The following is a 21,465-nucleotide window of genomic DNA, read 5'->3' as shown; positions in this document are numbered from 1 at the left end:
CAAGGCCCAGAGAGGTGGCAGAGCCCAGGTTCAGGCCCAGGCAGGCTGGCGCTGAGCACATATCCTTAACCACCAGGCTGGTGTCTCAGTACGTGTAATTTCCTTTAAGGCGGCGGCCGTGGCCATTGGGGGAGGAGGGGGAGGGGCCCAGATGGCAGACCTGGCTGAGAGCCCCCAGGCTGGCATCTGGGCTGGCGGGCTGAGCCCAGACCTGCCTTGACCCCTTGCTGCCAGCCCCAGTTCCTTGGGGACCCTCCTGTGGCTTGAAGCATCCTCCACTCCTCTGCCCCCACCCCTATTTCTGTGGTTGGCCCAAATACCAGACAGGGCGAATCTTAGCTTTCCCCCAAGCATTCCATGCTCCTGTGGCCCGGCCCAGGCTGGCCGAGGTTACGCAAGCAGCAGCGCTGGGTTGGTTGGTGGGGGTGGGACCGAGGGGACGGGCTGGCGTGTCCTCACCACCCCATCCGGCAGCCCGCCCACCCTCCCCAGGGCGGGGAAGGGGGTGGGCCAGCTAGTTCTCCACATCCCCCCTCCAGCCCCTGGGAGAACAAGCTGGGTGGAGGGTGGCCCGTGCCAAGAGATGGGGGGCAGTGGCAGCCACGGAAGAAGCTCCAGGAGGTGACTGCCTGGTTTCCATTAGGGAGACCTGGTCGGCATTTCAAGCAAGACGGCAGAGCTGGGGCTGGCTATGGTAAGGTGGGGGTGGGGGGAGAAGAGGGCAGGGGTGGGAGGGGAGTCTGCCTGCTCCCCCTACCACCCCCACCCGATGTGGGGATGCTCCTGTCTCCATGGTGACCTGGTGCCCGATATGGGGACACCCTGACCCATCTGTCCCTCTGCAGCGGCTGAGCCTACTGCTGCTGCTCCTGCTGCTTTCCGGCCCCCCGCCCACGCCCGGCATGGAGGACGCTGCCTTCCCCCACATGGGGGAGAGCTCGCAGCCCCCGCCCCGGGCCTGCCCCCCACGCTGCTCCTGCCCCCGGGCGGACACAGTGGACTGCAATGGCCTGGACCTGCAGGTCTTCCCAGACAACATCACCAGGACAGCTCAGCACCTCTCCCTGCAGGTGGAGCCCGGGGCGGGGTTGGTGGGGTGAGCGTTCGGAGTGCTGGGGTTGAGGCTGATGGGGTACGGGGTCCGTGGGTGGGAGTGAGGTGTTGGCAATGGTGGAAGCTGGCCTTGATGAGAGTGTTGGGGTCTGTGCATTGGGGGCAAAAGGAGGTGGGGGTACAGATATTGGAAGTAGGAGGGGCTGAGGGTTTGGAGGTGTTAGAGGTCAATGTCTTGGCAGTTACAGGGTTTTTGGGGGTCAGAGAGTTGGAGCATTTGGGTCAATTGTGGGTGTGATGGAGTATCAGATGTCAGCGTCTTTTTTGGTTATGGGGTTGTTTAGGGCCAGGGGGTGATTACAGGAACAGATGGGGTGCCATGGGTCAGCATTTGGGTGGTTACAGCAGGGTTGTTATAGATGCAGGGTACGGGGCTCTAGGGATCAAGTGTAGGGGTGAGGGGTGGCAAGGCTCCCTTGATTAAGGCAATGGGGCTCTGGCCACCGGCTGAGGCTCAGGGGTGTGACTCCCTCCCCGCCAGAACAACCAGCTCCAGGAGCTCCCCTACAACGAGCTGTCACGTCTCAGCAGCCTGCGGACCCTCAACCTCCACAACAATCTCATCTCCTCTGAGGGTGCGGGGTGAGGGGACCCTTGGAGGCGGGAGGCCGGAGGCCGCCCCTTCCCTCCCCTGCCGGCTCTGTGGGCAGCTCTGCGGTACTTCCCAGAACTGTCCTTTGCTGAGCAGGATGGAAACTCGGGGCATGGCGGGGGCTGTGGCTTTGGAGGGCGGGTGGGGAGGTATGTGGGAGGGCGCCCGGAGGGGCCTCCGCTGGTCCCCAGACAGGAGCCCAGGGGCAGCTGGGGGCGTGGACTCCCTCGCTGCCCTGCTCTGGGCCAGACCCCAGGTCCTCTCACTGCCTGTCCCACCCCCAGGGCTGCCCGATGAGGCCTTTGAGTCGCTCACACAGCTGCAGCACATTTACGTGGCCCACAACAAGGTAAGCGTCCCCGCCTGCCCTGGCCCCGGAGGCCTGGCCCGGCTGGGCACACAGGGCAGATGGGACAGCAGGGCGCTGCAGGGCAGGGCGCTGGGACCAGTGTGGCTGTGCTCCCACAGCTCTCCGTGGCCCCCCAGTTTCTGCCCCGCTCCCTCCGAGTTGCGGACCTGGCTGCCAACCAAGTGACAGAGATCTTCCCGCTTACCTTTGGGGAGAAGCCTGCGCTCAGGTAGCAGCCCCTGGCCCAGCCCGGACCTCTCACACCTCAGATGTGCTTGAGGTCACCCCCGTCCCTGGGAGTCTGAGGGGATCCTGCACCTGCCCGTGGGGGTCCGAGGGGGAAGAGCCCTAGCCTGGCGGTGTCTGAGGTGGGACACCCAGGAAGCTCTGTAGGGAGAAGTCCAGACTGAGGCAGCAGCTGTGTGTACACATGCATGAGCACACCCTGAGGCAGCTCTGGGGAGCGGGGTAGGAATGGGGGTCGGTGGGAAGGCCCGGGGCAGGCTGGTGGCCGGAGCCTGGCTCCCCTCAGGTCCGTGTACCTCCACAACAACCAGCTGAGCAACGCCGGCCTGCCCCCCGACGCCTTCCATGGCTCTGAAGCTGTGGTCACCCTCAGCCTCTCCAGCAACCGGCTCAGCTACTTGCCGCCAAGTCTGCCGCCCTCACTGGAGCGGCTCCACCTGCAGGTGCCCCCCTCCCCCTGCCGCCCCCACATTCCCGCCTCCTCAGGGGGTCCCCCTTGCCTCTCTCCTGGGGGAGCCGTCCTCCTCCTCACAGTCAGGAATATCTTTGAGTCTTGTCCATGGGTCATTCACAGGGGCTCTCTGAACAGCCTTGCTAAAGTGAGCTCCTTGTCACTCCCTTACTCAAGAGCCTTCCATAGCTCCCCGCTGCCCTTGCTCCCTGACCATGCCCCCCCCATTTAATTCTCTCCTCCCTTCCCAGAACAACTTCATCTCCAAGGTGCCCCGAGGAGCCTTGAGCCGCCAGACCCACCTCCGCGAACTCTACCTCCAGCACAACCAACTGACGGACAGTGGCCTGGATGCCACCACTTTCAGGTGGGGCCCAGGACAGGGTAGGAGAGGGGTGCGGCCTCGTGCTGGCAGGAGGGGTTGAAGATTCAGAGCCTGGGCACCCCAAACCTCTATCCCCCTCTGGCGCATGACTCCCAAACTGGGGCCTCGTTGGGTGAGCTCTTGCCAGTGCACTGGGCTCAGCCAAGCACCTAGAGGCAGTCCCTGCTCCGGGCTGCTCTGTGCTCAGTTCCACCATCCAAACGTCATCACTGCCGCATGCCCATCTTGGACCCAGAACTCTGTCCTGCACTCCACATCTACCCTCAGGCTGGCGTCGGCCCTGACCTCAGCAAGCGGGCCTCCCATCCAGATCTCTCAACTCACCCAGCCCCAAGCTGGGGTCTCCAGTTTCTATCTCAGAACCGGTCCTCAACCCCCTGCCCCTCACTCGCGGCACCCAGCCCGACACCGGCCCTCTCTCCCACCAGCAAGCTGCACCACCTCGAGTACCTGGACCTGTCCCACAACCAGCTGGCCTCGGTGCCTGCCGCTCTGCCCCGCTCCCTGGCTGTGTTGCACCTGGGCCGCAACTGCATCCAGTGGGTGGAGGCGGCCCGGCTGCGGGGGGGCCCGGGGCCTGCGCTACCTGCTGCTGCAGCACAACCAGCTGGGAGCGACGGGGCTGCCCCCTGGGGCGCTGCGGCCGCTGCGGGCCCTGCACACGCTGCACCTCTATGGCAACAGGCTGGAGCGCGTGCCCCTGGCGCTGCCCCGCCGCCTGCGGGCCCTGGTGCTGCCACACAACCACGTGACCGCGCTGGGGGCCCGCGACCTGGCTGGCATGCCGGGCCTGGCCGAGCTCAACCTGGCCTACAACCACCTGGTCAGCGCCCACGTGCACCGACGGGCCTTCCGCCCACTGCGTGCCCTGCGCAGCCTCGACCTGGCCGGCAACCGGCTGACCCGGGTGCCCGGCGGCCTACCCGGCGGCCTGCACACCCTGCGGCTCCAGCGCAACCAGCTGCGGGCCCTGGAGCCCGAGCTGCTGGCCGGCCTGAACGAGCTGCGGGAGCTCAGCCTGGCGCACAATCACCTCCGGATTGGAGACATCGGGCCTGGCACCTGGCACGAGCTACGGGCCCTCCAGGTCAGGGGCGGGCTGGTTAGCCGCACTGTCCCCACAGCCCCTCGGCCTCTCCGAGCAAGGCCTTGGGAGGCCACAGAGAGCCTGGCGGACGGGCCGGGGGTGGGTAAGACACGGGCAGCCTCCAGGCCTTTGGCCGTGCTGTCCCTGCCACCGGGTCCTCTGCGACCACCCCATCCACCTCCCCCAGCAAACACGGCAACGCTAGCTCCTTCTGAACACCCCAGGTGCCAGGGTTGAGAGCATCTGTGGGTGCCAGGTGTTGTTCTAGGAGCTGCAGATGCCACTGGGCACAAAATGGCACAGCTCCTGGCCCGGCCCGGACATTCTAGTGAGGGAGAGAGCAGTCGGAAGCCATCCTAAGTAATCAGGGTCAGGAGGGCACAAGATGAGGGAAGTGCCACCTTTGTGAATGACGGACCGAATCCATCTGTCTGGCTGGCATCTCAGCGTCTAGAACATGGGCTGCCCCAGAGGGAAGCCAGTGTAGCCCTGGCCAGAGGAGGCATTTGGAAGCTATGAGGGGGCCTCGGGGAGGGGCAGAACACCAGGCTGGTGTGTGCCCAGGAGGAGAGGCTGGGGCCTGGCTGAGTGGATGGCTCCAGGCCCGGGGCCACCACGGCGCCGTCTCCACCCTTCTGCCCAGGTGTTGGACCTCAGTCACAACGAGCTGTCCTTCGTGCCCCCTGACCTGCCCGAGGCGCTGGAGGAGCTGCACCTGCAGGGCAACCGCATTGGGCACGTGGGCTCCGAGGCCTTCCTCAGCACGCCCCGCCTGCGTGCCCTCTTCCTCAGGTGCCCCGGGGTGGTCAGGCAGATAGGGTCCAGGGGGGGGGGGGGGGGGCTGGAGGGCTGTGGCGGACCCCAGCAGGCCTGGGTGGGTCGGGATGGCTGTGGCCCCCTCCCTTGGCACCCACCCTCATGCCCGCCTCTTGGTCCAGGGCGAACAGGCTTCACATGACCAGCATTGCTCCTGAGGCCTTCCTGGGCCTCCTGCACCTGAGTGTGGTGGACACGGCGGGGAACCCCGAACAGGTCCTGGTCCAGCTGCCACATCAGCCACGGGCGGGGGGCCCCTGAGCCGGGAGGGGCCCGGCACTACAGCCCGGACCTCTGGGCTCCACTGGGCCACAGACTGAGGAGACTGTCCATGGGGACTTCAACCAGGCTCTCTCAGGCCTCGAGGGCCGCCCAACCTGTGCCGGCCAAGAGGCTGGGGCAAGGGCACCCCATCCACACACAGGGCGCCCTGGGAGAGGCTGAAGCGTGCAGCTCGCACACCAGCACACAGACAACGCCAACCCTGCCGGACACATACCCTACTGCCCGTGCAGGTGGAGACAGCAACAATAAATCCTAACAATAAAGCTCACCACCCCCCCAGCTGTCCTTCACCTTTCAGGACAGCTGAGGAAGGGGAGGCCATGGGAGGCTGAGAGGGTCAGGCAACTTGGTCCCATAGCCGGTGAGCAGCAGGCATGGCTCTCAAAGCCCTGATCCACATGTGGGCCATCAGGAACCACCATGTAAAGCCTGACCACATGTGTAAACCCAGACATGCCCAAGGCCACCAGCTCCAGAAACACATGGCATGGCAGACACCTCGAGGAAGGCCACAGGCCCTCACGTGTCCCTGTACCAAGTGTGTGAAGTGGACACATCCTTCACAGGCACACTCCCCCCACAGCCTGCCCCTCTTGCAGACACATTGCCATCAAGCCCAGGGGTGATTGTGGGGGGGCCCCAGCTAGTCACAGAGGATGGGAGCAAGAAACAAAGATAGGACAGAGTGAGCCAGGCGTGGCCCTGGCTGTTTATTCCCTGTGTCAGCCCTGGGGAGCCAGCTGGGCTCTGGCTGACCTCAGTGGCTTCTTTGGGGTGTGGGTGGGCTTCAGGGTTAAGGCTGGGGAGGGACAGGAAGTAAAGTGCTTGCAGGGGCCCTCGGGGCTTGGTCCTAGCTGCCCCCCCCCCACCTCCGGGGCAGGCCAGGGGCCCGACGCCCCAGGCTGTGCAAACAGGACTGTCCAGGACCCACCCAGCCGGGCCTGGGTTAGAGGCATGAGCCGGCTGGCAGTGCCGTCCCCAGCGCCCCCTGCCAGGGAGCTGCGGCCTGGCTGGGGGAACCCAGTGGGGGAATGTGTCCATCTGGAGCTGACTGTCCGCTGATTGTCTGCTTGTCTGGTCCTTGGCTGTGGCTTTGTCTGCTCTTCCCAGGCCCAGGGCCTTGGGCCTGCTCCCCACTCTCCAGGGGCCGCCTGCCTGGTTGGCCCCTCACCTGTGGAGCCGCTGCAGCTGCGGGAGAGGCCACAGGGGTCAGGGGTTGCTCACAGCCACAGCCACAGCCACACACACACCACCCTCCACACCCCGGCCACTCACCTCACTCTCTACGAGGTTCCTCCTGTACAGTGCCTCCTTTGCAGCCTCCTGGAGGCCAAGAGGTGGTCAGTGGGCCACTGTCGTCTCCAGCAACCCTGTTCCCGCCACCCCCCCACCCCAGACCTGCCTGGCCCTCGCCCAGCTCACCCTGCTGCCGTCATTGCCCAGGCGCCGGGCGGCCTCTGTGTAGAACTGCAGCTGACGCTCTAGCTGGGCCGCATACTCTGCAGGGGTGGGGGAGAACCGGGTCAGGATGGGGATGGCTGCCCCGCCCTCCCCCATGCATCCGTCCCTGAGACCCTACCCCTCCGGAAGCCTGGGCCCCCCTGCTCCAGCTGTGCCCTCTGCCACTGGCTGCGTTGCACGATGTCCTGGTACTGCTGGGCTACTTCCGGGGGCACCGGCCGCCGCGCCTGCCTGAGGGCCAGGATCTGGGGGATGCAAAGCAGGGCACTGTGATGGCCCCACCCTGAGGGCCTACCGAACCCCCAATCCTGCCCCACCGCAGCAGGCACCCACCTTCCGCTCCAGACGCTCTTGGTCAAAGGCCAGCACGCTGAGGCTATGCAGGGGCCGTGCGGTTCTATGGAGTTGGGGAAGGGTGAGGTGCAGCAAGGAACCCCCCAGCCCTGACCCCATGAATTTGTCAGACACACTGGGCACTGGAGAACAGCAGGAGACAAGCCAGGCCCACCCTGCTGTTGCTAAGCCCGCAGCCTAGTGGGGATGATGGCTGTTCACTCAGGCGACTGCAATGCTGGGTGATCAGGGAAGGCTTCCTAGAGGAGGCCATAGTCAAGTTGGGAGCCAAAGGAGTCAGAGCCGGGCAGGAGAGTGGGGCAGGACACGTTTTGGAACACAGGAGAGACATACTACAATTTGTGCCCAGTGGGAAATTGATCAGGAGGGGCTAAGATGGGAAGAAGGGGCTTCTCTCCTGGATGGCTTGACCCAGCCACCTACCTGTTCCCTGGTTCCCTCGCAGGGGCAGGCACGGGAGGGGCCTTGCCTTTGGGCCCAGCAACCTGCTTCAGTGGACAGAACCAGTGTTGTGATTGTTGGCCCTGTCCTCTTGAAACAAGCCTCCCTCCCTGGGGTTGCTGATGGGCAGGAGTCTCACTGTGGGCACAGCTGCTGGCACGGGGTCGACGACCAGCCACCTCTCAGTTGTGGTCTCCAACTGCTGGGCCGTCAGTGGCTCCCGAATTCGAACCATCACCTCCAACCGCCCCCCCGTGGGCCTGCGACCATCCAGGACCTGCGTGGAAATGAGGGGAAACTCCTAAGAAGTAGGCAGTGGCTGGAGGCCCAGGGTTGGGATCAGGGGGGACCAGCATGATTTCTAAAATATGAGCCCCTGGGTATGCTGAGATACGAACTGGTCAAAATGGAGCAGGGTGCTGGGAATATTTACAGCTGGGTAGTAGGGAGGTCTGGGAACTGCCCGCCCCCCTCCCCCGCACTGCCGGGGGAGAAGCGGGTCACCAGAGGGGACCCTTGGGAGGTTCTGGGCCTCCAGGAGGAATCTGAGTCATGTTAAACGTAACAGAGCCACACCAGAGCCTGCAAACATATGTCCACGTCTCACCTCCAGGATCTCCCGGACCTCGCATGCGGTCTCCAGGGCATCCAACTTGAGCTGGGCCGTGCCCAGCACCCGGTCAGTCTTGAACAGCCCCCTGCATGTGTGACGGGGACAGGACTGTTGGCCCAGGGCGGCTCCCCCAACCCCCCGAGTGCACCCAGCACCTGCACCCCCAGCTCACCCCTTGTGGACCACTTCGAATTTGATGCCTTTGGTTTGGATGGCCCTTCGGAAGCCACGGTGGCTGCGACTGATGCAGAGCTTGAACTGCTCTTTGAACTCTACTCAGGGGTTGAGGACGGGGTGGGCGAAGAAGAGAGAGGGAGGGGTCAGGCTATGGTCTCATGTTCTCATGGCATGGGGCTGGGGTGCCTCCCGCCTCCGCTCAGCCTCCGCTCAGCTCACCAGGGGAGTCCGTGTTCTTAATCACACTGGTCTTGTCTTTCTGAGCTTCTTCCTGCAGCCAAATAGGAGGCAGGAAAGCTTAGGGAGGCTGGGGCCTCCCCCAGATCCCTGCCCACCCATTCCTAGCCCGATGAGGCTTGAGTCCGTTCCTCCTGGGCTCTCCACGTACCACATTGGGATAGGGGAAGTCAAACCGAACAAAGACATCCAGGTCGCTGGGAGATAGTCCTGTGGGCAGACAAGGGTCAGAACTGGGCAGAGGGGCAGTCCCACAGCCCTGAGCCCAGCCTGCCGCCCCTCACCTGGGGGTGTGGGCAAGTTGATCCCCTTCACGATGAACAGGAGCATGTCGTTGCTGCTGAGGTCAGGGAAGATCCTTCCGGGAGGGCAGGTGGAGAGACAGAAGCACCTCAGCCCCACTGCCCGCCCACCTTCTCTTCCCTTGGCAGGGCCAGAGAACAACCCCTGCTGGCCTTTGTGGGCTTCTGTTTTAAAATCAGACAGACTGGAGTTCTTTGTCCCATTCGGCCAATGACTTATGTTTGAGACCTTTCTTCAGTCTGCATGGATCCATCTGGGATCCACTTTGTGCCAGCTCGTGGCCTCACTGTCGGGGGAGCTTCCCTTCATTTAACATTTCTGGGGTCCCTGATATTCATCATCCAGTGCCCCAGCTGCCGTGCAGTGGTCTTGATTCACTTCACCTGACATTTCTTGAGCATCTACCATGTACCAGCCAGTGAGTGCCCTAGCTGCTGGGGGGACCTTCCCTTCCTTTAGCAATGTTTCTGGAGCCCCTACTATGTGTCTGCCAGTGTCCTCACTGCTGGGGATATGGCAGAAAGTGAGACAGACCCCATCCCTGTGCTCATGGAGCCCAAGCTAGCTCAGTGAACAGAGGACCAATGAATACATAAATAGAGAAACAGCAACCCTGCAGAGAATTAAAATAGGGGAGAAGGTGGAGTGCACTCGGGAGGGGCTGCCATACACAGAGCAGTCAAGGAGGGCCTCTTGAGGGAGGTGACATCACAGGTGATTCTGGATGCCGGGGAGGTACCGCTACATGGAGATCCAGGGAAGAGGGTCTAGGCAGAGGAAACAGCCAGTGCAAAGGCCCTGAGTAGGAATAGGGTTGTTCCATCTGAGGGACCAAAAAGAGGCCTGTGTGGCAGAAGGCAAGCAAAATGGGGACAGTGGATGGAGATGAGTTGATGGGGAGCCAGGGTGAGGGGTGTGACTTGTCTTACATTACTGCAGTGGCTGCACCTAACCTCATCTATAAATGGGAAAAATGACCCCAATCCCCAGGGTGTGGGAAGGCTTGAAAGGAGCAGGACCAATAATCACCTCGAGGGCTCGCCCAGGCCTTGGAACAAGGCCCATGTCTGCACTCACTAGATCTCCCCCAGTTCCCAATGTGTCACTGTCAACATCCCATCACCATCCTTCACTTGCACCTCATAGCTGCCTCAGGACCCTTGCATATACCATGCTTTCACCACCCAATCAAACCCTCCCCCAGAGGCAAGCCTTCTGCTGGCTTCTGGGGAGGGCAAACCCCTCTCCAAAGGGATATCTGGGCCAAGGGGCATCAGGGCCTTACTTGATGACGCTGAAGGTTCTCTGCTCAAAGCGGGCAGTGGGTGTGGGGAGACCCCGGGCGAATGCCTGCTTCAGAATCTCCATGCTCCGTTTACAGTCCTCTGCCAGTTTCTCAAATCTGCCACCAAGAGAGCCCTGTTCAGGTCCCTAGTCCCAAGGGTGGGCTGGGGATGCAAATGTGTGGCAGAGGTGGGGACAGGGGCACTTACTTGCTGGTTTCGGCGATGTTGCCCAGGTGGGTGAACTGGTTAGAGTGGTTGAGGCACATCTGAAGAGGAGGAGACAGTAAGGGGAGGGTTGGGGGCCATGACCCTGAGTGAGGCCTGCTGAGCTGGGCCAAGGGCCCGCCTCACCTCGTGCTGCTGCCTTATGAGCTTGGTGAGTTCGCCGTAGCGGCGGGCAGACTCCTGAGACAGGCCTGGGCCAGGCCGCTGGACCAGAGAGAAGTCGTCCTTGTTGACAGGGGCGGGTGGCACCTGGGGAAGACAAGGCTCGTGGGGAAGGGCCTGTTGGTTAGCAACAAACCGGCCCACCCATGGAAATGTCAACCCTGCTTGGAAAGGCCTTCCTGGACCACTGTTTTGCTCCGCCCTGGTCTTTTCTTCTTCCCGAAGGTGAAAAGTGGTGCAAAGAGAAAAGTGGATGGTCCCTCCCAAAGTGGCAGCATCTGTCAACTGTCTCCCCCAGATGTGATCCTTACCGTCTCCCCTAGTAACGGTGTTCTGGCTAGGCACACAGCCAAGAGACTACATGTCCCAGCATCCCTTGCAACTAGGTACAGCCATATGATTCAGCTCTGCCAGTGCAAGGTGAGCAGAAATGATAGTACACCATGTCACTTCTTTAAAGGAAACTGCTTGCCTTGCCCTTTCTTTTTCTCACTGCTTCCCACAGACCGAATGCAGACAGGGCATCAACCCACTCTCACCATGTAGACAGAGGTGACCCCCTAGGGTGCAGCAGAGCAACAAGACAGAAGGAACCTGGGCCCTGGAGGGCTTTGTCTTTCAGAGCCCAGGCTGCCCCGAGCGGTACATGCAAGAAATATGTCTGTCTTCTTTCCGCCACCATCTTTGGGGGACCTATTTGTTATAGCAGCTTCACCTGGGCCCTAATATTACTCCCAGTCACATGGCTAAGTGGCCAGAGCCCCTCCAGCAGGTCTAGAGAGTTCACCTTGGCGATGTCCACAGGCAGCCCATTGCGTGAGGCCTCCAGCATGGGCTCCAGCCCCTTGGCCTGGCGCAGGTGCATTTTGGCCCCCTCCACGTCATTCTTCTGCTTGGCTCGCAGCGCGGCCTGCAGGAGCTGCTTCTTGCGGCCCTCCAGGAAGGCCAGCTGCTGCTGGGCTGTGGGTATGGGGGTGTCAGTGGCTACTGCCCAGCCCATGGCCAGGCAATGGGCAGCCAGGGAGGGGAGGACAGACCTACCTCTGGTGGATGTGCCCTTGGGGGCTGTTTTGGCTGCTGGGGTGGAGCCTGACGGGGTTGCCCTTGAGGGTGGGGCCTTGGGCTGGGCTGCGGGGGCCGGAGGGCTGGTGGGCTGCTGAGGGATGGAGAGGAAGTCAGGGCTCTCCCAGTGCCTGCGGTCCTTCCACTCCCCAAAGGGTCAGGGCCTGATGCTGACAACAGGGGCTGTCTTAGTTTCTGTTTCCTCAGCACTGAACACAACCTATGGTCCCCTTCTCACTGAATCTTTGCAACAGGACTGGGAGACAGAGACTGTCACCACGCCTACTTTACAGATGACGAGACAGGATCAGAGAGCAAAATGACTTGCCAGGGCCTCAAAGCTGGGAAGAAGCAGGGCGAGGACAAGGCCGTTCTTCCCCAATGTCAGGATTTTGCTTTGCTGCCACCCTACTGCCTCACCCCAAGACCCCAGCCGCTCACACACACCTTCCTGGGTTCTTTATCCTCTTCATCCTCGGGGCCTTCATCCTGGTTGGCCAGCTTCATGGCAGTTTCCAGGACCCCAACCAGGCTCTGCTGGGTGGGCTCAGTGGCCTCCAGGCCCTGGATGGGGGGAAAGCCTGGGCGGCCAATCAGGGCCCAGTCAGGAGGGAGAGACCCATGCCACTCTGGGGGAGACCTGAGTTCCTTCCCCTCCTAAGGAGCTTCAGGGCTTTGGATATACTCTGAATGCAGGAAGGAGCTCCTGCTGGTTCTGTGGAAACACCAGACCATTCCAATCTCCCTCCTGCCTCTTGGTGCCTCTCACCTGACCCTGGGCCTCGACCAGACTCCAAAAAGCAAGCACCAGATGAGGTGGGTTACTGGGCACAAGAAGTGATCACAGGCCTGGAGGGATTCCCAGGGCACCGAGGTGCTGAGCGAAAACTGCTCCCATGGGGGACACACAGGCAGCTCTGAGAACCCAGAGGAGACCCCCAACCCACTGGGAGGCTGATGGGAGCCTGAGTAGGTATGTGTAAAGCTGACAGTTGATGACTAGGAGAGAGTGAGTTGAACAAAGAAGAAATGGAGGGATCAGATGGTGGCAGGCTGATGAACGGTTCTCCAAATAAACGCCCCTGGTTTTTAGTGTCTGCCCATTTCCATGGCATAAACACTCTTATTGGGACCCAACTTTAAGCTACCAACTGTCTAACAAGAATTCCTGAATGCGTAGCAGAGTGCTCCCTGGAAGGTACCATCGGAAGGAACAGAAGCTGCAAAGCCTCAGAGACCAGAGAGCTAGGGGGAGGGGCAGCACCTACCTGGGGGCACCGGCAGCTCAGCCACATCTACAGCCCGGCCAGCCTTGTGGGCTCGGATAGCGTCTTGGTATTGCTGCAACAGACACGGTATGAGGGCCACCTGGCCAGGTCTCCGGGGGCTGCCTACCTGCCCACCAGGCCCCCACACACCTTGACGATGCGCTCATGCATGCGAGCCTTCCGCTGGTCCCCTTTGGCCTTGGCCTGGGCTGCAGCCACTTGGTATCGCTCCATCCGCTGCTCCAGGGCCTCCAGGAGAGTCCGCGGAGGTGGGGGAACCTCTGGGGCAGACGGGGGTGGCGGGAGGCAGAGGGGCAGGGTTCAGAGTCTTGGGAAGGAGGGAGACTGTCTTGCCCTGGCCTGCCCACCACACAGGGTTCCCAGGAGCCTACCTGGCGTGGAGGGCACCGTGGTGGGAGTTGGAGGCTGTGGTGGTGGTGATGGTGGGTCTGGGGGCAGCTGGTCTGAGGGCAGAGAGGTCCAGTCCAATGAGGGGCTTGCTTGGGCACCCCCTACCCCCAGGCTGGTGTGGCCTGAGGGGGTTCCCAGGTGACCGGTGATGGTGGCAGCATCAGGTCCTGAAGGGTGAGCAGGGTAGGGTTCTCACCAGGGGGAGGTGGCAGGCGGGACAGGTCCACAGGCTCCCCCCGGCTCAGGGCCTCCAAGACGGCATCGAAGCTCTGAGAGAGAAAAGGAGATCAGGGCAGGAAGCTGCAGCTGGGGGGCCAGGACCCTGTGGGGAGCCTCTGGGCCTCACCGTTTGACTGAGGACTCCTAGCTCTATCCATTCCTCTGCACCATCTTGTTTAAGCCCCTTCCCATGTTTAGGCCCATTTCATAGACAGGGTAAACTGGGGCTTTAAGAGGTATAGCAAACTACAGCTCCAGAGTGACCGGCAGCCAAGGACCCAAATTTGGGCCTATGCGACACAGAGCTCCTGTTCTTTGCAGCCATGCAAAGTCGAGAGCATCCTGTCTTCTCCCTCTGACCCCGTCCGCCTGCCTGGACGCACCTTAGCCACACGGAAGTGCCGGGCAGCAGTGACAGTATCTCCCTGCTGCTTGGCATGGAGAGCAGCCAACTTATATTCCCGCTGGCGGCTCTGTAACTGGGCCAGGGGGCCGGGGCTGCAGGGACCTGGAAGGGGGGACAGCGTATGAATCATTTCTTTCTCTCTCTCTCTTTTTTTTTAAGATTTTATTTATTTATTTGACAGACAGAGATCACAAGTAGGCAGAAAGGCAGGCAGATTGAGAGAGAGAGAGAGGAGGAAGCAGGCTCCCTGCTAAGCAGAGAGCCCAATGTGGGGCTTGATCCCAAGACCCTGGGATTATGACCTGAGCCGAAGGCAGAGGCTTTAACACAGTGAGCCACCCAGGCACCTCTCTTCTTCTTCTTCTTCTTCTTCTTTTTTTTAAAGATTTTATGTATTTTAGGAAGAGAGAGGGGAGAGGGCCAGAGGGGGAGGGAGAAGGACAAGCAGACTCCATGCGGAGTGCAGAGTCCCCTGTGGGGCTTGATCTCATGACCCTGAGATCATGGCCTGAGCTGAAACCAAGAGCCGGATGCTCAACCGAATAAGCCATCCAGGCACACCTGAACCAGTTCTAGTTAATCCTCACAACAAAGACTGTTCTTGAGGTCCATTTTAAGGATGTGAGAACAAGGCTCAGAGGGGATGTCGCCTCCCTGAGGTCACAGCCTGAAGGCAGGCACCCAGGCCCAGGACTGGTGGCCTTCAGAGAATTTTGGAAAACTTCTGTACCCTCAGGAATTTTTAAGTTGGCATCTAAAAGTTTTTGTCTGGGGTGCCTGGGTAGCTCAGGGGATTAAAGCCTCTGCCTTAATTTATTTTTTTAAATTGTGGCAAAATACACATGAAATTCACCACCTTTTTCTTTCTTTAAGATTTTATTTATGTATTTGACACACAGAGAGAGCACGAACAGGGGGAACAGCAGGCAGAGGGAGAGGCAGGCTCCCCGCTGAGCAGAGAGCCAGATATGGGGCTCGATCCCAGGACCCTGAGATCATGACTTTAGCTGAAGGCAGATGTTAACTGACTGAGCCACCCAGGTGCCCCCGAAATTCAGCATCTTAACCCTTTCTAAGTATACAGTTCAGTGGCATTCAGTGGACCCTTGAACAATGTGGGGGTTAAGAGTGCCAACACCCTCCTGCCACACAGCTGAAAATCTCCTTTGACTCCCCCAAAACTTCACCATGAGAGCTTACTGTTGACCGGAAACATTACCCATAATAAAAGCAGTCGATCTACACCTTTAGTATGTTATGTGCATTATATACCACGTTCTTATAAAAAAGTAAGCTAAAGAAAACGAGACTAGGAAATCCACAAGGAAGAGAAATACAGTGTCGTACTGTGTTAATCAAAGAAATAGTGACCCGCTCAGTTCAAAGCTGTGTTGTTCAAGGGTTATTTGTAAATGTGGGTATTTGGAAGCCTTTTCTTGACCGCCCTATCATATACTTGTTCAGCCAAAATCCATCCCCGCAGTGCATTGGCCAAGCAAGGAAACAAAGAGTTAAGCTTCTTTTCAATGTGATCAAATAACACAGTTCAGTAGGTTTTCAGGGGAAGTATCTCTAAACTGAAAGTAATCCATGCAACTTTTGGTATAAAAAAGACAAAGTGTAATAGATACACCACCCAGGGTCCACAAATCCTAGAAAAGCCTGGAAAGCGGCATGCGTTGTACCTTCTCAGACAAACAACCGCACCTACAGCTTTCAGTTTAGGTGTAGTTGCTGGAAAAGCTGTCCGTAGGTTGAAGCAAAAATACCTTGACGTTTGCCTGGTTTTACAACACATCACTGCAAGTCTCTGAGTTAAGAAAACGTTCTTCCGGGTTCAATCACTGTTATTAGCATGCAAGAAAGCAAAGCCTAAGTATGTCAAGCTTCTGGATTATATGCCAAGAGTAAAATTTTGTGAGCAAGGTACCTCTTGCCTGGCACAGTCGGGCTGGGCCCACCCTCTACTGATGAACTGTTTCCTGGTTTACTCTTTCCCAACTTCCCTGTTTTCTTTTTTTAACGCATAAAGAAACCTGCTTCACACCAACAAACAGATGGCAAGAGCCGGAGTCTTGTCATCACCCTGCCGGGGGATCCCCTGAACCCCTGCCAAGCCATGTGCCTAAACCCCATCGTGAAAAATGTTTTGGTGATTTCAGCGGCGAAGTTCAGGTGATAATGTCCAACAATCCTCCTTGACCTTTGCCAGAACAACAGCTTAGAAACTAGTCTGGCTGTGGAAAGATTTAGACCTGCTGTTTACTTTGTCAACCAGGCCAGCCCAGTTTTAAGTGTCTCCTTGGTTCATTTGGGGAGTGTCTGCCTCTGGGGCAGAGCCTGCGTTGATATTCTAGAAGGCACCGGGGCGGGCACTCCTTTCCCTTAGTGGGAGGAGGGCAATCAGAGAAGGAAAACCTCTTGGAAGGTTGGAAAACCTCCAGCAGGTGAGTTTTAGGAGAGAAGACAGACAAGCTGAGGGCTCGGAAATTATCCACTTACAACTCTCTGTGTGAGAACAGTAGCCCTCCAAAAGAGCAGAGCTCTGATGCCTGCCGCCACATTACACGAAGTGAAAGAAGCTGGACCCAAAAGGACAACGAGCATGTGGTTCTGCTTACACGAAAAAGCTGGGAGAGGCAAATCCACAGAGAGCAGATGGGGAGAGCCAGGGGCTGGGGGAGGGAGAATGGGGAGATAGTGTTTCATGGGGACAGAGTTCTTGTTTGCAGTGACAAAAATTCTTTGGAAAAAGACAGAGTGGTGGTGGCACCACGCTGTGCGAGTGTGCCACATGCCACTCAATTAATTGCACACTGAAAAATGGTTACAACGGCCAATGTTATGTTATACCTATTATATCTCCACACACAGAAAAAAGGTATTGGTGAAATCCAGAGGCATGAGGACCTAGGAAGGGGAGGGGTGTTCAGAATATCTAACAATCAGTGTGCCTGGCTGGCTCGGTTGGTTAAGCCTTTGACTCCTGATTTCAGCTCAGGTCATGATCTCTGGGCTGTGGGACTAAGCCCGGCGCTGGGCTAGAAGCTCAGCACAGAGCTGGGATTTTCTCTCTCCCTCTGCCCCTCCCCCTGCTTGCACATGCCCAATGAATGAATGAATGAAAGAATATTTAATGAATGACTGACTCAGCACACCCACAAAATGGCCAACTGCTGAATACCACCCCCACAAATCTCAGGTCAGCCCAGCCCCACCCTTGGCCTACCTGGAGGAAGCTGGGGCTTAGTCAAGCCAATGGATGTGGTGGAAGCAGTGGCAGGAAGGCCTTCTACTGTGACCCTGGGCTCTGGCACTGGCTGGTTTGCAGATGACGGCTGGGTGGGTGTCGGAGTGTGGCAGGGCATGGCTGCCGGGCCCTTCCCCACTGCCACAGGTGGCGGGATGTCCCCTTCATCGATGGTGTTACCCTTCCGGACTGAGGCCAGCAGGTTTTCAAGTGTCTGAGATAAGGTGTGAAAGCAGGTTTTAGAGGAGCCTGGAGCTGGCGGCAATGGGCAGTGGTAGGGTGCCAGCACCCTCCTGTCACCTGCCGGCTCACCTTAAGCCCCCGGTCGTAGCGCCGCATCTTGGCACCATCTCCAGCTCTCCTAGCGCTTTCGATCGCTGTCTGGTAGAGGGCCAACCTTTCCTGCAAGGTGGCCTCCACCCCTGGGCTGGGGGCTGTGGCCTTTGGCTGCAGGAGGGACCGGGGCATGGTCTGGGTGGCGACCCCACCTGAGTTCTCCCCAAGAGTTCCCTTGTCAAGTGTCTCCACACACACCAGGCATATTGCCCCTGGCCCAGCTGTCCCCAACTGCCCCCCACAACCAGGAAACCATTATCCCCATTCCTGGTGCTGAGAACTGGGTCTCAGAGGTGTCATGTCACATGCCCAAGGTAACATGGCTGAGGGGCCAGGAAAGGCCTCGAACTCTGGGCAATGGGGAGCAGGCAGCTGGGCTGTACCTGAGTGGCAGGAGGGTGGGACTCCACAGTCTTCTGCTCCTCCCCAAGGACCTCGTTTAGCTCTGCCTGCAGGGGCACACGGCCACGGGCTGAGCTTGAGGGCCCGCTGGATGGCGCAATGACAGCATGGGAGGCCCCCTGCCTTGCCCCGGGGTGCTCACCAGCAGGTCATTGTCAGCCTCCACATCCTCCTCGTCTGTACCCTCATCCTCACCCTCATCCGGGTCTCTCATGCACAGGCTGGCCATCTTCTCAATGGCCTCCATGGGCAGGGGACCTGGCGGCAGGGAGAGGCCCCAGCTGGACTGGGATCCTTCAAGAGTCCCCAGCCTCCCATCCCAGTGACCCATGGCCCCAAAGAACAGGGCAGCATGTCCTCCTCCCAGCCCTCCCACGGGCACCCCACCACAGTCCTCAGGACCACCAGCTACGATCCCGATCCCCGCAAAGCCAGCCCGCCACGTCTCGTCTCGTCTCGTCTCTTCCTGATCAAGCCCACCTTGGCACCCTGGCTCCACAGCTCTCTCGCTCTGGAGCCCTGGGCAAGTCACTTGCCCTGCCTGGGACTCAGTCTTCCCATCTATTGGATGATGATTAGAGTTTCTCCCTCACAAGTGGTTGGTGGGAAGTAAAGATGGAGGAAACTCCAGAGCAGCATGTGGTCAGCATTTTGTTACTTGAGTTATTCTCATTAACTGCCTTAGTTACGTTCTATGAAACTGCCGTAAACGCCCACTCCTCGAACACTGGACCACTGCCCCTTAAAGGAGATAGAAGTTTCAGGTCCCATGAGCCTCTGGGCACATTTTTGTCAACCAGTCAATACGTAACCTCACTTGATGTGTGTTTCTATCGAATGATACCTCTTTAAAAATAGGTTGTTGATTTGTGAACATTGAACTCAAGGCCAACAGCGGCCCTGTAACTCACGTCTGAATAAAGCTCATCTGCTACATCTTTCCTCCAAAAGACACTTCACAGCCTTCTTGCTCTTAGAGACATGAGACAGCACTAAGCCCTACACTCGGGAGCCACTTTGAAGAGCAAAACCACCAACAAAAAGCACCACAATGAGGAAAAAAAAAAAAAGCAGTCTGACACAGACTGTGGAAAGGAGCCTTGTTCACAGCCCACCCAGGGACAAGGCAGAATGAAGTGTCACCGTGCTCTGCCTCAGCTGGGAGCATCTGTGCTGAGCGACTCCAACTTCCGGCAGCTCAGCCCAGCCTGCCAGTAAGTGCAAAAGCTCCGCAAGCATTGATTTGGGTGTTACAAATAAAGTTGAGCCCATAGGGAAAATTCACAAATATGGAATCCATCAATAATGAGGACTGACTGAATTACTGGTAAAGTATCAAGGTTCCGTTTGCCCTCGGAGATCCAGCCCCTCTGTCCACTACAGAGTTGCTGCCCTCTGCCACCTCCCCTAGGGGGCTTTTGCAGGGGCTGTGGCCTCTCCCAAAAGCGCTTCCCAGCTCTTCACCTGGCCCTCCTTACTGTGGGTGCTTCTTGCAGGCATCTGGACCCAGCTCACAGGTCTCTCCCACCGCTCTGTGCTTCCCTCATCCCAGCCCTGATCATGGGACAGCAAGCTGGAGGAAATGCTAGACCCTCTGTGAAGTGCTTTATAAACACTAGAAGAGTAACTCCCGTGATTAAGTGCAGTCATTATTCCCATTTTACAGATGGGGAAACTGAGGCCCACAGAGATGTTAGGACTTATTAAGTCACAGAGCCAGTAAGTGGCAGAGGTGGGATTTGAACCCTCACCCTGGGTCCAGAGTTCATCACTTCACCCCTTACCCAGGCTGTGGGTTCCAGGAGGTCAAAGACCTTCTCTGTTTCCTTTCCTCCTTCTCCCCAGGGTCCAGCACTGAGCCCCGCCCACAGCAGGAGCTCAAAAACTGTTCAGGTGTGTGTTGAGTCTTACCTTTGCCTTTGAGCTTCTCCAGGACTTGGGGCTGGCCCCCAACCAAGGCCAAGAACTCGGCCTCCAGTTCCTCATCATTAACTCCATCCTCAGGGATCATCAGGCCGTCTGGGGAGAGGTCAACCAGCAGGCCCAGCTGAGGGAACAGCAAGGGTCCAATCAGACCTCGGAGGCAGCCACAATGGACCCAGAGTTCGCTCAGGAGGAAGGAAACCCAGACCTCCTGGGGAAAGTCATTTTCCCTGGGGAGTGCCAGGAGGCCGGAACAAGCTCAGAATGCAACAGGTGTCCCAAGATGGGCCAGGCCCTCTTGCACAGATCAGTACGGGGCAAAGGGCAGGCAGAGACCCTGCTCCCTGCTCTGAGCCCACGCCCATGATATGCTGCTGACCAAGTTCAGTGGGAAAAGCAGGCCCCACACCCTGCCCAAAGTAAAGCCACTCTCCACACCTGGGCTTTTCCTTCCAGCATACTCAGCAGAGGGGGCCATGCAGGAAGGCTGCAAGAGCAAAGAGAAGCCCGGACAACACCAAAGAAGTTGAGAGTGGGGTTTTCATTGGATATTGGACCTGGGACAAGGGAAGCTATCCCACCCTGGTTCATAACCAATCATGATGTGTTAATATGTTGAACTATACAAAATTGCCTTTTCTGTGGGTCAAAATGGGCAATTACGTATGGCTCCTTTTAAGAATAATAACGAAGATACACTTACTGAGTGCTATGTTCTAGCACTTTCCATAAACTATCTCAATGAATTTTCACACCTGTCCTATGACATAGGGACTGTTAGGGCCTCCATTTTACAGATGAGGAATCTGAGGCATAAGAGCTGTGAAGCCGAGTGTCCAACGTACAAAGGCCAGCAGGGAACTCCAGGCTGGCCAGACTCTAATACCCCGGCACTAAGCTGTGGCCTGTGCTTCTTCCATCAAAGCTGAGAAAAAACAAACTGTCCAGGTGCCTGAGGCAGAGGAGATGGAGGAGGGAAAGGAGAGCCAGACATAGTCCCATGCGCTCATGGCAGCAGCTCTGGATTTGCACTTAGCTCTGGCCAAGCTGTTAATCCCTATGACCTTGGGAAGCTGTCTTCACCTCTCTGGGCCTCAGTGTCCTCATCTGTACAGTGGGGATAAAATGAGTCTGATCTGGCCTGGCCGATGGGAGGTTCCGTGCGTGTTGGGGCCAGGAGTGCAGGAACTATCCTTATCCCAGGTCCGAGGCCTTCCCCTCCCAAACTGGAGAGGCTGCGGCAACAGGTGGCTCTGAGCCCAGGGCGGGGCGCCAAGAGCTGAGAAGCTGGGGAGCCGGGGCCAGGAGGCCGCACTCTGGGGTCACAACCTCATCTGGAGGGCGGGGACCGGGGCTTACCTGCGGGTGGTGATCGGGTTTCCCGGGGGGGTGGGGCCCTCCCCTGAACCTGTGATAGGGCTGAGTAGGGTTCCCTAGGCGAGGCCGTGGGGTACAAACTCACCTGACGGGCGGCGGCGGCACCTCGGCCTGGGGGTCCCGGGGGTCCCTTCCTCTTGTGCATCTTCCAGGATGGATGCCCAGGCCACTGGCCACCTCGCCTGGCCTTGCCCTGCCTCCTCCCCCGGGGTCTATTGCCGCGCACGC

General features: G+C 58.8%; 2 protein-coding genes across 5 annotated transcripts; one reads left to right on the top strand and one right to left on the bottom strand.

Moving 5' to 3' along the window:
- Nucleotides 1-503: 503 nt before the first annotated feature.
- PODNL1 (podocan like 1) lies at nucleotides 504-5,300 on the top strand. The gene is given in 11 exon segments (XM_032835879.1): nucleotides 504-694; nucleotides 846-1,070; nucleotides 1,595-1,688; nucleotides 1,990-2,054; nucleotides 2,174-2,283; nucleotides 2,587-2,743; nucleotides 3,003-3,118; nucleotides 3,565-3,700; nucleotides 3,702-4,223; nucleotides 4,867-5,015; nucleotides 5,162-5,300. Coding segments are annotated over 11 exon segments (1,716 nt in total). The 5' UTR covers nucleotides 504-691.
- A 700-nt stretch (nucleotides 5,301-6,000) lies between these two features.
- On the bottom strand, nucleotides 6,001-21,429 carry CC2D1A (coiled-coil and C2 domain containing 1A). Of its 4 annotated transcripts, none has more exons than XM_032835872.1 (29): nucleotides 21,323-21,429; nucleotides 19,849-19,984; nucleotides 18,080-18,195; nucleotides 17,919-17,984; nucleotides 17,512-17,646; nucleotides 17,179-17,413; nucleotides 13,927-14,051; nucleotides 13,521-13,593; nucleotides 13,306-13,377; nucleotides 13,064-13,194; nucleotides 12,914-12,986; nucleotides 12,093-12,226; nucleotides 11,625-11,739; nucleotides 11,371-11,543; nucleotides 10,548-10,670; nucleotides 10,404-10,462; nucleotides 10,196-10,312; nucleotides 8,892-8,965; nucleotides 8,759-8,817; nucleotides 8,590-8,641; nucleotides 8,366-8,465; nucleotides 8,188-8,278; nucleotides 7,720-7,857; nucleotides 7,563-7,627; nucleotides 7,119-7,182; nucleotides 6,904-7,030; nucleotides 6,747-6,823; nucleotides 6,600-6,647; nucleotides 6,001-6,512 (listed from the first exon to the last, which is right to left on the bottom strand). In XM_032835872.1, exons 1-29 carry the CDS (start codon nucleotides 21,380-21,382, stop codon nucleotides 6,492-6,494), a joined length of 2,859 nt encoding a protein of 952 aa, XP_032691763.1. In that variant the 5' UTR covers nucleotides 21,383-21,429; the 3' UTR covers nucleotides 6,001-6,491. The 4 variants fall into 4 exon arrangements, with proteins under 4 accessions (XP_032691763.1, XP_032691765.1, XP_032691764.1 ...); XM_032835874.1 differs by having other exon boundaries at nucleotides 7,563-7,624; XM_032835873.1 differs by having other exon boundaries at nucleotides 11,625-11,736.
- Between the last annotated feature and the right edge of the window lie 36 nt (nucleotides 21,430-21,465).

The sequence above is a fragment of the Lontra canadensis genome, unplaced genomic scaffold, assembly GCF_010015895.1.
Source record: "Lontra canadensis isolate GAN:19392208 unplaced genomic scaffold, GSC_riverotter_1.0 scaffold88, whole genome shotgun sequence".
NCBI lineage: Eukaryota > Metazoa > Chordata > Mammalia > Carnivora > Mustelidae > Lontra > Lontra canadensis.
Note: the sequence above shows the minus strand (reverse complement) of the source record. Positions and strands in the feature narration are given on the sequence as shown.